Source organism: Phyllosticta capitalensis (assembly GCF_038381095.1).
Source record: "Phyllosticta capitalensis strain CBS 128856 chromosome Unknown BKA78scaffold_3, whole genome shotgun sequence".
NCBI lineage: Eukaryota > Fungi > Ascomycota > Dothideomycetes > Botryosphaeriales > Phyllostictaceae > Phyllosticta > Phyllosticta capitalensis.
In genome coordinates, this window is record NW_027117441.1 from 849,490 (window position 1) to 867,779 (window position 18,290).

The 18,290-nt window shown below is 54.7% G+C and overlaps 7 protein-coding genes across 7 annotated transcripts; 3 read left to right on the forward strand and 4 right to left on the reverse strand.

Moving 5' to 3' along the window:
* On the reverse strand, positions 1 to 2,274 carry BKA78DRAFT_308445 (uncharacterized protein). The gene has a single exon (XM_066887945.1). The coding sequence runs from the start codon at positions 2,139 to 2,141 to the stop codon at positions 327 to 329; it is 1,815 nt and encodes a 604-aa protein (XP_066746326.1). The 5' UTR covers positions 2,142 to 2,274; the 3' UTR covers positions 1 to 326.
* A 729-nt stretch (positions 2,275 to 3,003) lies between these two features.
* On the forward strand, positions 3,004 to 4,712 carry BKA78DRAFT_95171 (fructose-bisphosphate aldolase, class II). Its single transcript, XM_066894033.1, has 3 exons — positions 3,004 to 3,369; positions 3,420 to 4,195; positions 4,247 to 4,712. The coding sequence occupies exons 1-3, from the start codon at positions 3,262 to 3,264 to the stop codon at positions 4,443 to 4,445; spliced, it is 1,083 nt and encodes a 360-aa protein (XP_066746327.1). The 5' UTR covers positions 3,004 to 3,261; the 3' UTR covers positions 4,446 to 4,712.
* Positions 4,713 to 4,732: 20 nt separating this feature from the next.
* BKA78DRAFT_366486 (uncharacterized protein) lies at positions 4,733 to 6,009 on the reverse strand (the record flags this gene model as incomplete). The annotated part of the gene is made up of 2 exons (XM_066892579.1): positions 4,733 to 5,648; positions 5,718 to 6,009. 2 exons carry the CDS (start codon positions 6,007 to 6,009, stop codon positions 5,023 to 5,025), a joined length of 918 nt encoding a protein of 305 aa, XP_066746328.1. The 3' UTR covers positions 4,733 to 5,022.
* Positions 6,010 to 7,701: 1,692 nt separating this feature from the next.
* BKA78DRAFT_293505 (uncharacterized protein) lies at positions 7,702 to 9,169 on the forward strand (the record flags this gene model as incomplete). Its single annotated transcript, XM_066886225.1, has 3 exons — positions 7,702 to 8,112; positions 8,165 to 8,795; positions 8,847 to 9,169. The coding sequence occupies 3 exons, from the start codon at positions 7,702 to 7,704 to the stop codon at positions 9,167 to 9,169; spliced, it is 1,365 nt and encodes a 454-aa protein (XP_066746329.1).
* A 219-nt stretch (positions 9,170 to 9,388) lies between these two features.
* Positions 9,389 to 11,102, reverse strand: BKA78DRAFT_95187 (uncharacterized protein). The gene is made up of 3 exons (XM_066894034.1): positions 10,976 to 11,102; positions 10,873 to 10,918; positions 9,389 to 10,818 (listed from the first exon to the last, which is right to left on the reverse strand). The coding sequence occupies exons 1-3, from the start codon at positions 11,043 to 11,045 to the stop codon at positions 9,567 to 9,569; spliced, it is 1,368 nt and encodes a 455-aa protein (XP_066746330.1). The 5' UTR covers positions 11,046 to 11,102; the 3' UTR covers positions 9,389 to 9,566.
* Positions 11,103 to 11,213: 111 nt separating this feature from the next.
* On the forward strand, positions 11,214 to 14,045 carry BKA78DRAFT_308451 (acetolactate synthase catalytic subunit). The gene is made up of 3 exons (XM_066887946.1): positions 11,214 to 11,743; positions 11,807 to 13,489; positions 13,539 to 14,045. The coding sequence occupies exons 1-3, from the start codon at positions 11,401 to 11,403 to the stop codon at positions 13,586 to 13,588; spliced, it is 2,076 nt and encodes a 691-aa protein (XP_066746331.1). The 5' UTR covers positions 11,214 to 11,400; the 3' UTR covers positions 13,589 to 14,045.
* Positions 14,046 to 17,595, reverse strand: BKA78DRAFT_308453 (putative beta-mannosidase). Its single transcript, XM_066887947.1, has 4 exons — positions 17,277 to 17,595; positions 16,669 to 16,981; positions 14,926 to 16,500; positions 14,046 to 14,826 (listed from the first exon to the last, which is right to left on the reverse strand). Exons 1-4 carry the CDS (start codon positions 17,543 to 17,545, stop codon positions 14,200 to 14,202), a joined length of 2,784 nt encoding a protein of 927 aa, XP_066746332.1. The 5' UTR covers positions 17,546 to 17,595; the 3' UTR covers positions 14,046 to 14,199.
* Between the last annotated feature and the right edge of the window lie 695 nt (positions 17,596 to 18,290).

Here is an 18,290-nt window from a genome sequence, read left to right on the forward strand (position 1 = left end):
GACCGACTGTCCAGACACAGCAAACCCTAACCCGCCCGAAGACCCTGGTCCGCGCCTGGCGAGTCAGCCATGCGGATCCTGGATACTTCACGTCATCATGATAAGCACACTCTAACCACATCCATTGGATGTTGTTGGGGCCTTGGATGTGTACGACGAGGTATCGGTCACCGACAACAGTGTTTTCATCCACAGCAGTCCAAGTCGACGATGCAAAAAATGCAGTTAATGAACAAGGTATCCGCCAATCCCCATGCCACCAATGCCATGCCTTTCCAGACCAAACGCCGCGCCACCAAGCCAAAAATGCCTTCAACTTCTCAACACTACTCTTCTGATCTATCCAGCTCGTAGAAGAGCATGTAGACTTCTCGCTGCATACCCAAGACATCGTTGGTCTTGCTCTCCTTGATCTTGTCGTCGCTGATGCGCCACCATCGGTTGTCTCGTCTCTTAGGCTTTCGTTTCACCGCATCGACCACCAGCTCCGCCTTGGACGCCGCTTTCTCACCCACTGCGCGTAACCTTGATGGCGACGCAGAGTGCGACGGCGTCGAAGGCGCCTTTTTGATGCTGTCCTCCTCTCGCACTGACGAACTCGGGGCTGATGTTGGAGGCGGCGGACGATGTTGCATCGACGACAGGGACGACTTTGATGAGAGAGATGCTGCTGACGTCGAGGCGAGAGCAGGTGATGGCAGATGCGTCGAGTCTGGTGTTCTCAACTCGGAGCGGTCCCTACACGCCGACGGCCGCGGGCTTTGCATTGCGCTCGGGTTTGGACTACCGCTAAGGCTGTACACTCCCTCGGTTCCAAATGAATGTGGTGTTGAGTATGGGGCCAATGTGACCTGGCGCCGGAAGCTCTCATAGTGACCGCTGTTGTGGCCGCCCTTATGCGTCACAACGCCCAAGAGGTTGTACTTCTTGCGTTCTATGAGACCTCCTAACGGGAGAACTTCTGGAAATGCCACCTTTGCCATGTTCTTGGTCGAGTAGTTTCCATAGTTTCCCGCCGTAAAGACGGATCTAGAGAGGTGAATGGCCAGAATTTTGGGGAATTTGGAAATGCGCATATGCCGCGAAATCCTCCGCGTCGGCGCCAGCTTGCTATCGGGGAGCGTCACGTCTTTGGGTGGCGTCTCGGGGTCAGTCTCCATGGCATGCTTAATCTTGGAAATATCTGAATCGAGCTCCATGCGCTCCTTCTCCGTTGTCGCCTTTTCCAACTCGGCTTGCTTATAGTGTAGCGCATGCTCAAGGCGACAGTACTCGCATCTGAAGTCATCAATATATTCAATCTTGAGTATGCCGTCGAAGCAGCTGTTCAGCGTCGTCGAGTAGGCTTCGGGGACGTTGAGCGTCATGGTCACGAAGCTGGAGGCGGTAGGCTTGGGCTTGAAGTGGCAGGTGAGGCATTCGATTTGGGACTCGAGCTGTCCTTCGAAGGGGAAGCCTTCTTCGTGTTCATCGTGGTCATCGTGGTCCGATTCCCCATCGCCATTGGTGACTTCTTGGAGCAGCTCTTCCCTGTCCTTTTCGGCTGTCGTGCCATGTGAGCGTCGCCTGCGGGCCTTTTTGCGCGCGGCTTGACCTGCGGTGTACTCCTGCCATACGCGTTCTGTAACCACCTGAAGAAATTCTTGGGCATCCTGCTGTTGCCTGCTTATCCTGGAGCGAAAGGCATGTTCGAGGGCGCCAACGAAGCCCTGGGCGGAGATGGTCTTGCGATATATGGGTCTCTCGTTCAATTTGTCCAGCACATCCTTCAGGGCGAGGGTAACGAGGCCCTGCTGGAGCCCGTCGAGTTTTTGCGCGGCAGCGTCCCTCTTGGCGGGGGCTAATTCGTCGGGGTGGTCCGAAGGCGGAACTCTGTAAACGTCGGGCCCGTCGAGATTGCGGCGGTGGGTCTCTCTGATGAGATAGAGTCGCAGGTGCGGTAGGCCGGCCAAGGCCTGGAGGACCGAGTTTATGAAGCAGTCGTTGGCTGGGTTGGCGAGGCCGACGACGCCCTTTTTGCGCGCCGAGTTTGCGGCATCGTCGTCGAGGAAAAAGGTCGGGCCAAAGACGTAGACGAGGGTGATGGCAGCCAGAGAAGCGCCGGCGGCGTAGGTAGCAATGGTTAGAGGTTTGTCGGGCATGGTAGCGCCTCTTGCGGCTCGACGAGGTACCAGCGGTAAGGGCCAGGGCAGACGGGCATCAAGGAGTAGTGGTAAGAAAGGATGGAGAAGCAGAGGGAGGGGTGCTGGTAGGGGTCAAGGACAGGAGAATCATTGACGGAGGATCATCATCCATTGCTTTGCTAGCTAGGTAGAGCCAGGCAGCGCACGGGAAGCTGGCCGCGAGAAAAAGAGGCGTCGACCTGAGCTTTTGTTGCTGTCGGCTCGCTTTCATCTCCAGTTGCCGCCGACGGCGACCGTAACGGGCCAACATTCCCAAGCCAACCGCTGCTCCGACGGCGAGGATAACGCGACGGCCTGCGCTTGGTGACAGTCATTTCAACACACGAATATACTGAAGATTCCCTGCCGAGCCCCGAAACAAGCCGTCGGATCCTCCCGTCGCCGCCATGCCGTCCGGTGTGCCGCTTGCCCGCACGGTAGGGTAGGGTACGTCGGTCCCGGTTCTGGCTGAATTGCTGCGACTGGGACTGCGACTGGCTACGGTTGCCCGTTGCTGGAGAGGATGCGGCTGCTTCTTGTACGGTTGGAAGGACGCACTGGGCTAGACGCGGGCTGCCGGCGCGGGACGACCAGGAAAAAAACACAAATGACCCGCTATCGTGACATGAGTGGTACGGTGTGGCATTGGAAGCACAAGAGATAGAATGAGTGCTGATGTGAGGTGGTGCTTTCCGTGCTCCCTTCCAGGCGTCCTCGGCTGGTTTCAGGCCGATGCAGAGCCGCGAGCCCCGCCATGCCATGACACAACCTTCCCCACCTGCGCCCTCTCTCTTCTTCTCTTCCCTCAACCTCTTCCAACCCTTCTCCTCCCATCGAATCACCATCAACCACCACGTACGTCCGCCCGTCCCATCCCTCCCTGACCCCCATCTCCACCCACTGACGCAACCCCTTCGCCTTGCGGCCCTCCCCTCTGCCCCCCAACCGATTTTTAAAAGCTCAAACTGCCCCTCACCCGTCCCTCCCCTCCTCATCAATTCCTTCCTCCCACCAAGTGATACCCCCCTCCTCACCTTCTAACTCGCTCTTCCTCCTCCAGACTCTTCCAACTTTACATCTTTCCGATCAATCCATCATCATGGGTGCTACCGACGTTCTCAGCAGGAAGTCCGGCGTCATCTACGGCGAGGACGTCTACAAGCTCTTCAAGTACTGCCAGCAGCACAACTTTGCCATCCCTGCCATCGTAAGTCTTGCATCCCAAACCCTGCTTCCTCCCACTAACAACCCTTCCAGAACGTCACCAGCTCCTCGACTGTCGTCGCTGCCCTCGAGGCCGCTAGGGACAAGAAGTCGCCCATCGTCCTGCAGACCTCGCAGGGTGGTGCCGCCTACTTCGCCGGCAAGGGTGTCGACAACAAGGACCAGAAGGCTTCCATTGCCGGTGCCATTGCTGCCGCCCACTACATCCGCGCCATTGCCCCCGCCTACGGCGTCCCCGTCGTCCTCCACACCGACCACTGCGCCAAGAAGCTCCTCCCATGGCTCGATGGCATGCTCGACGCCGACGAGGCTTGGTTCAAGATCCACGGCGAGCCCCTCTGGTCCTCGCACATGATTGACCTTTCCGAGGAGGATGTCGAGTACAACATTGAGACCACCGCCAAGTACCTCAAGCGCGCTGCCCCCATGGGCCAGTGGCTCGAGATGGAGATTGGCATCACTGGTGGTGAGGAGGACGGTGTCAACAACGAGGACGTTGACAACAACTCCCTCTACACCCAGCCCGAGGACATCCTCAACATCCAGAACAGGCTCTCCGCCATCTCCCCCTACTTCTCCATCGCTGCTGGTTTCGGCAACGTCCACGGTGTCTACAAGCCCGGCAACGTCAAGCTCCACCCCGAGCTCCTCTCCAAGCACCAGAAGTACGTCAAGGAGGCCATCAAGTCCTCTGACGACAAGCCCGTCTTCTTCGTCTTCCACGGTGGCTCTGGTTCCTCCAAGGAGGAGTTCAAGGAGGCCATCTCCTACGGTGTCGTCAAGGTCAACCTCGACACTGACCTCCAGTGGTAAGTTGCTGTCAACTCTGTTTGAATCACTCCTTTCTAATACTCCCATAGGGCCTACCTCCTCGGCATCCGCGACTACGTCCTCAACAAGAAGGACTACATCATGACGCAGGTCGGCAACCCCGACGGTGCTGACAAGCCCAACAAGAAGTTCTACGACCCCCGTGTCTGGGTCCGCGAGGGTGAGAAGACCATGTCGGAGCGCGTCCAGGTCGCTCTTGTCGACTTCAACGCTGCCGGTCAGCTGTAAGCCAGTTTTTTAGAGACGACGAGCGATTTGATGAGGTCTGCATTGGTGTGGTATGACGATTTAGATGCTTTATGTACAAAGTTAATCGATTCCCCATGATGATTGGGTGCTGAACATGTCTTGAAATGATTGTGACGGCTAAACGAGAGTAATGACTGCAACCCAGCGATTCCACAAACCGATAGAAACCAATGGCAAAAACGCAATCGCGATGATGGCCAGTTACTTGAAAATGATATCGACGAGACGTCATTCTAAGCCACTTCCGATGGGCATTGACTTTTTCATCCCCTGTCCTGTCATCACGTGTAACGCCACCCATTGCCCGCGGAGCCAAAACTAGGTCTGTTGAACTGACAAAATCCATTGAGATGATTGGCCCAGGACCCAAGGACGATCAAGGCCCTCGTCCTGTGTCGGATTTTCCACGTTGCCTTGTTGATCATGACGCTGGGACGCCAAGGGCTCTGCGCTCAAATAGGGGGTTTGCCGATCTTGCTTTTCAACGTCATCACTTTTGTTGGTGGGCTCTGCTGCAAGTGGGATAGGAGGGTTTGAGGTCCATGGTCGATTGATGTTAGAATGAAGGGAATCCAGAGCCCAGCGCTTCAAAGAAGTGGCGGCGTTCGTCCGCGCTGTCGTCGTCCGCGCTGCTTTTGGATGACGAGGGGGCCTTGTGCTCGTCCCCTCTCTTCGACTTTGCAGCAGGCGCGGTGGTAGACATGGCGACTGCCGGCGTGGAAGAAGTCGTTTTCGCGTGAGTGTGAAGAGTAGTCTGAAGTTGAACCGTTGCAGTATCAATCGGAGTCGTTGGAAACCCAGTCTTTGGTGGAGGATGGTGGGCAGAGTGTGAAGTATTCGGGTCCAAGTAGTAACCATCACCACCCTGAGCGGCAAGATAGCATTCTGGAGACGCAAGATCGCGACAGGGGCAAAGGTGCAGCGTCATGTTGAACCCGTTTCCTGGACACTCGTTTAGAAGTTGGCCGCCAACGTCGTCTAGCGTGTCGTCGTTGGAGAGATAGTATGCGTTGGTGCACATCTCGGCCCCGGGGAAGCATGGGACGTTCCAGCAGTTATCATCTTCAACGTCGAGAACAAATCCGTCTCTCCAAAAGGGGCAGGATTCCGGCGTCAGATCCTTCTCCCAATTGACGTAGTGCGCATTCATTGTCTCGTCAGGCCGGCCGCCACAGTTGACGTCTGTTGGTTGTGATCAGTAAGCGGGAAACAGCATAGTGCTGGAGCGTGGGGTGTTCTTAGATGACTTACTACTGATGTCGTAGACTGTCGAGCCATTGCCATCAGGGGAAGCCTTGTATTCGAATTGCATCAGTGAAGCTTGTTGTCCAATCTTTTCCAATTCCATATCATTTCGCCGAATCTTGATAGACATGCCACCCCCGAGGTCCTTTTGCATGTATGGGTATTCGAAGACCCCGGTCTCCGCATCGAGTGTTTTCTGGATTTGTTCAAACTCGGAACGGTCGCCCGAAAGCCAGACAGTGACCGAGTAGTTGCAGTGGTTTACCACGTGTGAGACACCGACATTGCCACCGAACATGTTGGACACATGTCGGTCTGCGGCAGTCCTTGTGGCAGCCATCAAGGTGGTGGCATACAAAGGCAGAAATGATTTCATGATTCCGTTGTTGAAATGGGAATGGTAATTCAGATGGATTCGACAGATGTGATCAAACAAAAGGAGGAAGACTGATTGATGATATTCGAACTGCTTTGAGGTCGTGATCCAATACCATTTCGAGTCCTCGGTCCCTTAAGTACTGATGGGGAAGTGCAACAAGTGAAGGCGAACACCTGTCAAGGTATCTATCTTTACCATCATACCGATTTCGTGTTGGAGCATGTAGCTACTTTCCTGATACGCAGTGGGCGTGTCTGCGAACGATAACATCATCCCAAGCTGATCTTGTTGGCGCTGCAGACTCGATGTTGCAAAGGTTGGAGGCCTTTTGGCCAATTTGGCGACGAACACGACTGCGAGAGCTAGAGAGCAAACACATAAGCAAGAGAGTTCAGACGGGAAACTTGATAAAAGCAACACCTCGAGTACGCAGTGAGTTTGCAGTGGCTGAGCTCTGAGATCCCGAGGGGGAAAAAGAAGAAAGAGAAAAGCAAAGGACAGATGCTCGAAGTTTGGCAAGGAGGAAGTTGGATGAAGCAAGCCATTATCGCGTTAGCTTTTCTGCTATTTTCTACATCCAATCAGCTTCTAGTTGCACGAACTCTTGGTTGGCACTCCACTGCTGCAGTTGCACAGATTACTGGGGCGAAACATCTCTGCAGATGAAGAAGTGGAACTCCAGGAAGTGGGACTCCAATGCTAGGTTGGACATTGGCATTTGGTCGTTGAACACGATTCGTCGATGTGGAAAAGGAAGATTCCCGAGGAGGTTTTCAAGAGCTTTGATTTCGTCCCTAGTCCGTACCATGGAACTTTTCGGGCGTGTATTCATGTAAGGACAGCTGGAGCCTTCCTGTTGTGCATCAACTGGAACTGACACTTTCCTCTCTGACCCATGAGCCCGAACTGATTACCCACTGATTTCGTTCCGCAGCCATCTCCTGTTTGGGTGTGCGCTAGGCTTCACACTGGTCCTACGTTTTAGCCAGCCGAGCTTGTCTCTGTCTGCTTGTTGGCCATCTTTTCAGACCCTTTGTTTTTGGTCTTGATGCTGTCGACACTTTCCGCCGGACTGGCGATCATGAGAAAAAGTTCGGCCAAAGGTTGATGATCCAAGGCATTCCTTGAGCGCTTGCAGTCCCAGTCCCCGAGCCTACGAAGGCTGCACCCCTGCGCGCGTCGACCAAACAAAAGTAAAGCTCATACAGGGATGCTTCAACTGCCAGCGCTGAGAGTTGAAGGCGCTTGGTGTCCTTTGCAAATAGGTGCAGCGACTCGTTGGTTGGTTGCGAGGACAGAGATCCAAGAGGAGTGTTGGGAACAGGTTTGATGACAGTGTGGCTGTGATGGTGAGGGATGTGGTCGAAACAAAGTGGTGGTGGTACAAGCTAGCATGACGTCAGGTGCCTGCCACCCAGTCGCGTCAGCTTCCATGCGAGAGCAGTGCCCGCAGCCGTCTATAGGCGCTGTCCTGTTATACCTTACTTCAACCTCACTCGCCTCACCTAGGCACCTACACACTGCACCGTTTTACTAGCTGCCCATCTGCGCCCCGTTGCGCAGCGAACCATCGCTTTCGTCGCCGAAACCAAGTCGCAAACCATCGCCACCATGCTCGAGTACTTTACATACAAGAAGTTCAAAGAAAACCGCGAAAAGAAAAAGCAAGCCGAATCGCCCGCAGCAGAACCCAAGTCGCATAGACCGAGCGATCATGCGCGCGATCATGCGCGCGAGATTCCCCAACCTCGATCGCCTATACTCGATGACCGTGACGAGGCTTTCTTCGAGAGAGTGACGTCGGCAGGCCACGACGACGAAGAGGAAACGCCGCCTCCCTTGCCCGCAAGACCTACTACGGTCCGTCAGAGCACGGAGCGCTCGATGACGAAGAGTATACAAGCGCAGGATGTCGCTCTTCCACCTTCTCCCGCAGCGGACCAAACTGGAGAGGGCAAGCATACAAAGGACAAAGCGCGCAACTACTGGTCATACGTCCAAGACTTGCCAAAGCGGGCACTGGTAAGTCCCTCGCCACTGGATGATGTTTATTGTCTCTAACGGTGTCGTGTAGACCAAGAGGCAATCCAAAGCCGCAGGGGACACACTGGCATCAGCTGCAGGCGCTGTCAAGAGGGGCGAAGGTGTTCCTCTCAACCCCGACGGCACGCTAAATGAAGCCGAAGCAAGGAAGGAAGAAAAGGATCTCTCGACAGTCCTGGACCAGCTGAACCTTGCCGCCGTCAACAATCGCGTCTTCAGCTTCTCGGAAGAATCGCAGAAACTGCTCGAGCAGTGGAAACAAGTGCTCCGAGACATCGTCTCTGGCGCTCCTCATGCATATGATGATCTGGAAAAGTTCTTGACAGGCAGCGAAAAACAACTAGACAAGATGTACAACAGTCTGCCGCCGTTTGTGCAGAACCTGGTCAAGTCATTGCCCGTTAAGATGGCGGCCATGCTTGGACCAGAAGCGATGGCTGCGGCCGAGGGAAAGCAGTTTGACTCCTCCAAGTTTGCCACGGAGTCGACTTCGAAAGCGAAGAAGCTTCGGAAGCAGGCCATGCGCATTCCTTCCCTGAAGAGGCTCGTTACGGAGCAAGGGGCAATCGCAGCGATGCTCAAGAGCATACTCAACTTCTTGAAGTTGAGGTTCCCAGCTGTTGTTTCGGGCACCAACGTTTTGATGAGTCTGGCTGTTTTCAGTAAGTCTAGTCGTCCTCTTCTCAAAAGTCATTGCTAACACCCGTCCGCAGTTCTCCTGTTCGTGTGCTGGTACTGCCACAAGCGCGGCCGTGAGGTACGACTCGAAAAGGAAGCCGCCATGCGCGACTCGCAATCGTCTCTCGAAGGAAGTGCATCTGAAATCGACGACGACATTGTGCTGGAGCCGATCCGTCCAACCAGCATCGAAGAGCCTGATGGTTCTGGTCGCCAGTCTACTGAGCCGCCGATTCACTTCCACACGAATCCCGCTACATCTGACAAGCCGAGCGCGGACGTTAGGGATATGCCTTCGGTGCTCCATTTGCCTGAACCAGGAAACTCCCAACAGCCTGGAAGAAAGGAGACGGAATAGAATCATGATGAAGAAGATTGACGACGGAAGCATGATACCCATGGTTTTGGGGATGATTAGTACCGGAGTTAGCGTTTCAAAGAGGCAGCGAGATTGGGCGTGCTGCCAAAGTAAATATTGGGACGGCCGTAGGTTGAGATTCTGTTATCGCAACATTTTGTAATGACCTAATACCACTCTGATTCTCTTAAAAAAATTCAATCCTGTATTCAAGTCAAGGAAACTGCGTGCTCTCAACGTGATCACCGTGACACTTTGCTCTGGTATCAGAGGCTGGAAATTGGAACAAATTACCCGCTTCGTAAATATTCGTAGACTCGTTTGTTGAAATATGCCGGAAATCTCGCGCCTGGAGCCATGCCATCACATCGATCGCACTGGTGCTTTCATCGTTCGCTCAGAGTTTGAAATCAGCAGCTTGCCGCTCCCAACCCATGGCACTCGGCTCCATGGCCGCCACCTTTTCAACGAGATCCAACTTGCGGTCATGGGCTTTCTCGGTGCACAGCTCGTAAATGACGCTCAAGTTGAACGTTAGAGCGTGGAATGCGGAGCTCGAATCCTGGGCCTCGTCGATGACATGCTCCAGCGCGTCACGGGCATCTGTGATGCGTCCCACGTACAGCAGACACACGGCCCGGTTCTGCGCAATCATGCTGTCCGTGGGGTTTTGGGCGGCAAGTGCATCCCATACTGTCAGAGCGGAGTTGTAGTCGCCTTCGGACATGGCAATGAGCGCGTTCAGAGGGTCAACGGGCGGAGCGGCGTCGGCGGTCGAGGGCGTTGGGGGAGACGGAAAAGGAGATGCGGCGACACTGCGCTTGGCCGCATTCACATCGCCCACGCGAAGCCAAGTTAGTGCCTCCATTGTCTTTATGCGTGCGTGCTCTGGACCGGATGGAGCCTGGCCAATTTCGGTGGCTTCTTCGCCATTGTCTGCTGAGTTGAGCGTGGCCAGGTGGCGTGCTGCGCCCTCGCACTCGCCCATTTCTATCAGCGCATTTGCGACCCTGATGCCTAGTTCCAGCAGCCTATTCTTCCACACCTGCCTTGTTCCAGTTTCCTGGGTCCTGATGGCTTCGAGTCTGGCTTCACGCGCCAACTCGTAGTAACCCATGACTCCTCGCCGCCAATCGCCGTAACCCAGCCCCATCAAGCGCACAGCGAGGACTCGAAGCTCCCACGGAACCATATGAGCGCCGGTCAGCGGGTGTCGGTAGAATGCGCTGCTGAGGTCGCCGAGGGGCTTTGCTTCGGCGGCGGCGAGAGCATGTTGGTTTAGCAACGACAGACAGGCAAGGCGCACGTATAAAAGTTCAAAGATCTTTTCGTGGTCTGACGGAAGAGTCTCCTTGATCAATGCGTGTGCAGCGGCAGTGGCGGCCAGGCGGTAGTGACCCTTGGCGAGGAGGTCGGGTAGCGGAGTTGAAGGGTGCGGTTGATGGACGCCGGAGAGGAAGGGTTGCGGGATAGTTTGCGGCGGCAGGGGATGAAAATTGCCTGGATGTAAAAGGTGGGAAAAGTCCTTTTCGAGGTTGGCGGCGGGGGTCGAGAGGGAGGCTGAAGGAGATGTTGCTCTGTGGATGGGTTGCGGGGAGCGGCGGGCAGCGGCAGCGGAGGGAGCTATGGCTGGGGCGTCTGTGAGCGGACTGGGAAGAGGTAAGCACAAGCGCAATAGAAGAGATTTGATTGGCTTGAATCACTTGAAGTCGGCGTCGAGCGGTCCTTTGGTGGATCGTCTGGTTACAACTGCACGGGCTGAGCGTCAGCGGCTTTGGAGCTTCTGGGGGAGTTTGGGGAATGTACCGCGTCGGCGCTCGTCGGTGGAGGATATGCGGGCATGGCCTCTGCCTGGAGCAGGTGAGGAGGAGGACATTTGGGACGTGGGCGACGATCGCGGGGAATAAATGGTGGATGACGCGCGGGAGCTTTGGTGGTGAAGTTGAGGATGAGACGGAGATAGAGGGAATTAGGGAAAGCCGATATCGGTGGCGACTGGCTCCCACTGCCGGTGACTTTTTCCAATCTTGCCGACTCAGAGGCAGGCGGATGGCTCTCCCGACGGCACGACGCTCAAACTAAGTGAGTCAACACCAAGCATTCCCCTCTTTGACTACTTTTTTCCTGTCGTCCGCCAACAATCAACCTCCTCACGCTACGTGGTTGTCCTCTCCCGTCCTCTCGCTCCTCGCCGACTCTCCCCAGCCCTCGGGGCCCCATCTCCACTCACAATGCTCAAGGCACGTTCGTCGCGCGGCGCCTTCAAGTGCCTCAATGCCGCTGCCTCTCGCCCCTTCTCTACCACGGCCACGCGACCCGCTGTCTCGCCCTACCGCGCTTCGAGCCACGCCGCTACCTCGAAACCCGTCGTAAAGGAATCTGCAAAGCGCACCCAGAGCACCGCCGCCGCCGTCCAAAATGAGAGGCCCGTCCCGAGTCCCGCTTTCAACAGCGACGAGCAGCCAAAATTGGGCGCCTCGCGGTCCTCGCCGCAAATGGACCACTCGTTCATGGGCAAGAAGGGAGGAGAGATTTTCCACGAGATGATGTTGAGACATGGCGTCAAGCATATTTGTACGTGCACCGACTCCCCGTGGGGTTTCTTGTGTGCGAGCAACACCTAACTGCATGACTCAGTTGGATACCCTGGAGGCGCCATTCTCCCCGTTTTTGACGCTATTTACAACTCAAAACACTTTGATTTTGTCCTCCCGAGACATGAGCAGGGTGCTGGCCACATGGCTGAGGGCTATGCCAGAGCCTCTGGTTTGCCCGGTGTCGTGCTCGTCACCTCCGGTCCTGGAGCCACCAACGTTGTGACTCCCTTACAAGACGCTTTGATGGACGGCACACCCATGGTCGTCTTCTGCGGTCAGGTCCCTACATCTGCCATTGGCTCCGACGCTTTCCAGGAGGCCGACACTGTTGGCATCACAAGAGCATGCACCAAGTGGAATGTCATGGTCAAGAACATTGCCGAGCTCCCCAGGCGCATCAACGAGGCATTCGAGATTGCGACGACTGGAAGGCCGGGTCCCGTTCTTGTTGATCTCCCCAAGGACGTTACTGGCGGCACCCTGAACAGGCCAATTCCTATGATCAGCACTCTGCCTACGCACCCTAGCGCCGCCAGCTTGGCTGCCCGTGAGCTCAGCAGGAAGCAGCTCGAGGGCTCCATTGCGCGGACCGCCGACCTGATCAACATTGCCAAGAAGCCCGTTATCTACGCTGGTCAAGGCATTGTTTCCAGCCCTGAAGGTCCCAAGCTTCTCAAAGAGCTTGCCGACAAGGCTTGCATTCCTGTCACCACCACCTTGCAGGGTCTCGGTGGCTTTGACGAATTTGATGACAAGTCCCTCCACATGCTCGGAATGCACGGTTCTGCATACGCCAACATGGCCATGCAAGAGGCAGACTTGATCCTTGCCCTTGGTGCCCGTTTCGACGACCGTATCACTGGCCATGTTGCTCGTTTTGCCCCTGCCGCGCGCGCTGCTGCCGCTGAAGGTCGTGGTGGTATCGTCCACTTTGAAATCATGCCCAAGAACATCAACAAGGTTGTGCAGGCAACCGAGGCTGTCGAGGGCGACGTCGCCCTTAACCTGGCCACCCTGATTCCTCAACTCAACGAGGTCAAGGAGCGCCCTGAGTGGTTCGAGCAGATCAACGACTGGAAGCAACGCTTCCCTTGGGCATTCGAGAGGGAAAGCACCAATGGCTTGATCAAGCCGCAGGTCGTCATGGAGAAGATTAGCGAGTTGACCAAGGACATCCGCGACAAGACCATCATTGCAACAGGTGTCGGTCAGCACCAGATGTGGGCCGCCCAGCACTTCCGCTGGACTCACCCGCGTACCATGATTACGTCGGGTGGTGCTGGTACCATGGGTTTCGGTTTGCCCGCCGCTATTGGTGCCAAGGTCGCACGTCCTGACGCTCTCGTCATCGACGTTGACGGTGACGCTTCCTTTAGCATGACCCTCACTGAGCTCAGCACTGCTGCCGAGTTCAACATTGGTGTCAAGGTCATCATCCTGAACAACGAGGAGCAGGGTATGGTCACACAATGGCAGTCCCTCTTCTTCCAGGACCGCTTCGCGCACACTCACCAGAAGAACGCCGACTTTGTCAAGCTTGGTGACGCCATGGGTGTCAAGGCGGACCGTGTCATCAAGCCCGAGGACCTCGAGGCGAAGCTGAAGTGGTTGATTGAGACTGACGGCCCCGCTCTCTTGGAGGTTGTCACTGACCAAAAGGTGCCTGTTTTGCCCATGGTGCCTGCAGGCAGCGCCCTGCACGAGTTCCTTGTGTATGATGCTGGTAAGTTACTTGTTCCCTGGAAATCCAAGTCAGTACTAACAGCTTGCAGAGAAGGAGAAGGCACGCAGAGAACAAACCCGCCGCCGCACCGGCAGGTAAACTCATTTTTAATGAATCGGCCATTCTACAGCGAGGTTGAGAGGCCGGGGGGCTCATTGTAGTTGACATGAAAAATTCCTTGAGTTTGTTTGGAGGATGAAAACAATCCATTTCCATTCAGGGTTGCGCCTGGCGAGAAAGCCACGAGGAGGTGCTCTTCTTTTCTCGCTTTGTATCTTTCTCCAGGTTTGCACGGGTCTCCATTTCGCAGGCGTTTTTTCTTTCTGCCGTCCATGTTTTTGAGGGTTGCGGCACAGAGACCCAATCGGGCTCTGATGAATTTGGAGATTAGCTGGGTGATGAGCGTGATGAGCGGTCGTCCAATAAGGGAAGCATTTGAGCTCCATGATGAGAGCTGAAAAAGGCAAGGATGGGCTATGCAAAAAGTGTTGAGTTGGGGCGGACTGTACGTTTGTTCAATTTTGGTTCAATGACTCGAAAAGATGAGATTGAAGCAATTGCCCTCCTAATGTGATATGTTGCATGTGATTAGAACTCGTCCCAGACCCTACTGGCCTGAGGGGTCGGTGTCCTGATTAAATACCTCTGTACGCTTATTTCGCAAACTTGCAATTAGTACATGATGGATGGTGGATTGCGAAAAGCCAACATCAAGGGGTGGTATTATCCCACAAGCTCCGGACAGTCACGCCATCCACCCAGGCGCCACTCGTTTTGTCGCTCTTCACGGTATACCCAATCTCCTTGCTCTGCCCAGGAAGCAGCAAGAAGGCGTTTTCATCAAAGTACAAGACAGCTCCTTCAGGGTAGTCAAGCCACACCCACGCCGCAACGCCTTTCGTAGCCGAGACTGTGAACTTTTGCGTCTCCTTCGAGTAGCTCAATTCTAAGCCCGGATCGACCAACTTGGCACTGGCCAGCGAGGTAGGATGGAACCAGTTTTCATGGGTGAATGTCTGCTGCTTGTCGCTGTTTGGCAGCTTCCCGTCGGCTGACACGTTGGCGACAAGAATGACGTTTGTCGGATCGAAGCCCTTGAGGATGTCGTTGGTGTTGGCCTTGAGCACCAGTGTGGTGTTGATGGCGCCGACTGTGAAGGTGGCAGACGATGGCGTGTCGATTTCGAGCGGCTTTCCTGACCAGTCGTACCATGCAAAGTCGGCTATGCCGGACGCTGAGGTCCAGAGATCGGATGTCACGTAAACTTCGAAGTCGCCGGTGGTGCGGTTGAAGAATGGGGAGATGATGATTGGTTGGTATATGTCTCTTGCCACGTACTGCGAGAAGTTAGCTCAGATTTTGAATGACCGCCTGCCTCTTGAACGCAGGCCGCGTGTGCCACGGCCGTTGCAAATGAAACTGTTCGTCAGACTCACATGGAGAATCTTCCACCTCCCATCATACTCAATGCCGGCCCACGTAGGAGTTTGCCAAATATCCTCGAGTTGCCAGTACAGGCACCCAAGCTGTCTTTCGCGGCGGCCACTACCACGGCGGTAAAACATGATCTGGCTCTGGTAGAAATCGGCCTGGAAGATTTGAGTCGTGTGGCACCAAGCAGAGAAATTGGCGATCGAGTCTTGTTTGTCGGGGACCGGATACCATCTCTGAGCTGCGACAGTCATTTCACCCATTCCCTTGGTGGTGTTTTCAAAATTGGACGTATTGAGGCCTCCCGGCGGATAGTGTCGGTTTCGCAACAGAATCACTGTGGAGTTGAAGTAGAGGTCCTCCTCTGAGATGGCCTGGCGCCAACTCTGCAACGAGGGCATTGAGTGGTATCCAAACTCGTTGGAAAACCTTCCAACAGGATATGAGCTAAAGTTGAACGCAAGGGCAGAATTGTAGTTGTAGTAATCTGTCTCGCCGTAGATGGATCCCGGCGTTTTGTTGTCATATCTCTCAACCAGGGGAATGGGTAGACTGAAATCGAGTTCGAGATAGCCATTGCTCGTCGAGCTGGGAGCATACGAGATGCTCTTGCTGTTCCCAAAGACGATTGGGACCAAAGTCTCGAGGAACAGTTTCTCATACTCGGCCAGCAATCTAGGGTACTGGTCCGGGCCATTTTCCTGAACGATTGAAAGCTCCAGATTCTCCAGTTCGTTGCCTCCAGCCCAAAATGCTAGCGAAGGGTGGTGATTGACTCTGCGGACTTGGTAAGTTGCTTCCTCGCTGACGTTGTCCAGGAACTCCGGATCCACGGGGTACAGAGCATCGCCAAATTCAAACTCGCTCCACAGCAGTATCCCCAGCTCATCGGCGATGTCATACATGAAGTCAGGGGAGTAAGCACCCGACGACCAAACCCTGAGCATGTTTTGGTTGCCGGCCACCACCGCTTCAAACAATTCGCGAATCCTCGCCTCGGTCACACGCACCCAAAATGCGTCCGGGGGGATGAAGTTGGAGCCTTTGGCGTAGAACTCATGACCGTTGATCTCAAAGTGCCAATTGTTTCCAGGTGCGATGCCCTGAGCAAGCTGCTCCTCTGTGATGACTCCTTCATTCAACACTATCGTCCGAAATCCGACCCGCTTTTCGAGGGAGACGATCGTTTTATTCCCCGAGTCCACAATTTCGAGCTCGAGACGGTAAAGTGTCTGGGGACCAAGTCCGTTGGGCCACCACAAATCCACGCTCTCCGAGGGGATGATGGTTGTACCGGTGAGCACGCCGTCGCCGGCCGTGATGTTGGACAAGGGTCCACTTGAGACTGTGATATTTTCGGAATCCAGAAGGCGATAGTTGATCCCGCGATTGGAATCGGACTGACCGAGATAGTCAACACTCACATTGAGTACCCATGGCTGCTCCTGGTCTGGCGGTAAATTGTTCAATTGGCCAAGTCGGTAGATATCCACAAGCGAGTTGCGTACGTGTATGTCGCTTGCACCCAACTCGACCACGAATGCAGGAAGCCACGGGCCAGCGGGGGCAAAGGCTGGTCCCTGGACGTGGTCAGTATTCATTTCATCCGATTCATCACGGTGGGCTGCAAAAGGTCAACTCCATGTCAGGCTCGGGGTGATTGGATGCTGCCCGTGTGCTGAGCGAGTTTTCCTCGCGAGACCGTGACGTTGACATTTCTTTTGCGATCCACTCGATAGAAAACTTACCCAGTCCCAACCAAAGTCGCTCTGCTCCTTCCGGATGAACTGCCGGTTGGGAAACTCGTACACCATTTCCACGCCAAACGGCCATGTTTCCTGGCCGGGCTGCGCAGCGATTGCATTGGCGATTTCAGGTGCGCTTCCGAAATTGATGCTGAGAACGGGGCTCTCGGTGCAAGATGCAAGTATTTCGGTGACATCAAAGAAGTATTGTCGGAACTGGTTGTTTGTGGAGGCTACGTGCTTGCCGCAGAGCTCAATCGAGGTGAATGTATCCAGTCCGTTGAAGAGGAGATGGGTTGAAGTGGCGTCGCTGTTCCTGCATCAAGTGTCAACTCAAGCTGACGTTGGGCCGAGCGATTTGCGTCGAGGAAACGGTTTGTCTGCTGTTGCGAAACGGCAGGCGCGACAGTTGGATGCTCCTCGTCCAATCACGTCCCAGAACCTTGAATGCTCCCCAATGTCTCTGCATCCACATCAAACTTCATACTCCCCTGCAAAGGTCGGAGTCTATGTAAACCTCAAGATATCGTGCGCCGAAAACAAATTTCGAATGACAGTTTCATGTCCGTAAATGTAATGAAATTCAGCGCAATGTCTGGTGGGTCACTTACAGCGATGTAAGCGGTGCAGAGGTATATGTCCAGTTCGATCTCGCGACCCATCGCAAATTGAAATCGTTCAACCCAAAGTAAGGGTCGCCGATTACTTGACCTGCGAAAAGGTCGACATGTGCTTGAGAGGGTAGTTTTGCCGGAACCGATATGTTCAAGGACGGATTCGACAGAGTCCAATCTGAGCCAGACAATTCAATGACTCGGCACGCCGAGGGAGCGGCGGCGACGGCCAAAGAAATGACGATTTGAGGACTCCAGCGACGCATCTTTTGCGTCAAGGAAAATTGGACACTGCAAGTGGAGAATTCCAGGCAAGAGAAAGCCGCGAAGACGACCAAAGCAACCGCCAAGCAAGTCTTGTGCTTATAAGCACTCATGGCAGCGGTCTTTGGCATAGAAAAGGAACGTTACATTGGCCCGACTTGATCGGATAAAGGCAGAGAGGCAAGCGAAGATGGAGACAGAGGCAGGGATTCGGTGAGGGGGACAAGGGATGTGCAAGCGACTGGAGTGAGGGGTAAGGCGAGTATCCGTCCGTCGTACCTGACTGCTTTTGGGAAAGAGTCGTGGCACAACACACAACACGATGTCCATGAGTAGGTAGACACGCGATCGAATGCTTTGTGTGCCTTGTCTGCCACGGGCTTGGATGCTCCGCGTTCCCGCGCAAAAATTTTACTCCACGACAATTGCAACAGTTGCATCAACATCTCTCCATCTTCCGCCCTCTGCATCACATCATCATCAGGCTTGCATTCTTCGGTGTCTCATTCGCTGTCCGTGGCCATTAGCTAACGGCTTTTTTGTCGCTTCCGGTTTGTTGGGTCTGGCGGAGATGATGTACACAGTGCGCATTCAGTTCAGCAAAAGAGCGTGTTTATGGGATATTTGAACAGATTCGCCTCAGGAACACATGCTCTATCAAGTTGCGGTCCTTAGATAACTGGGGAATGTCCCGGGTGTATAGTTTTTCCTCCGAGGTGTCGATATGGGAGCGGTCGTGGTCATGCC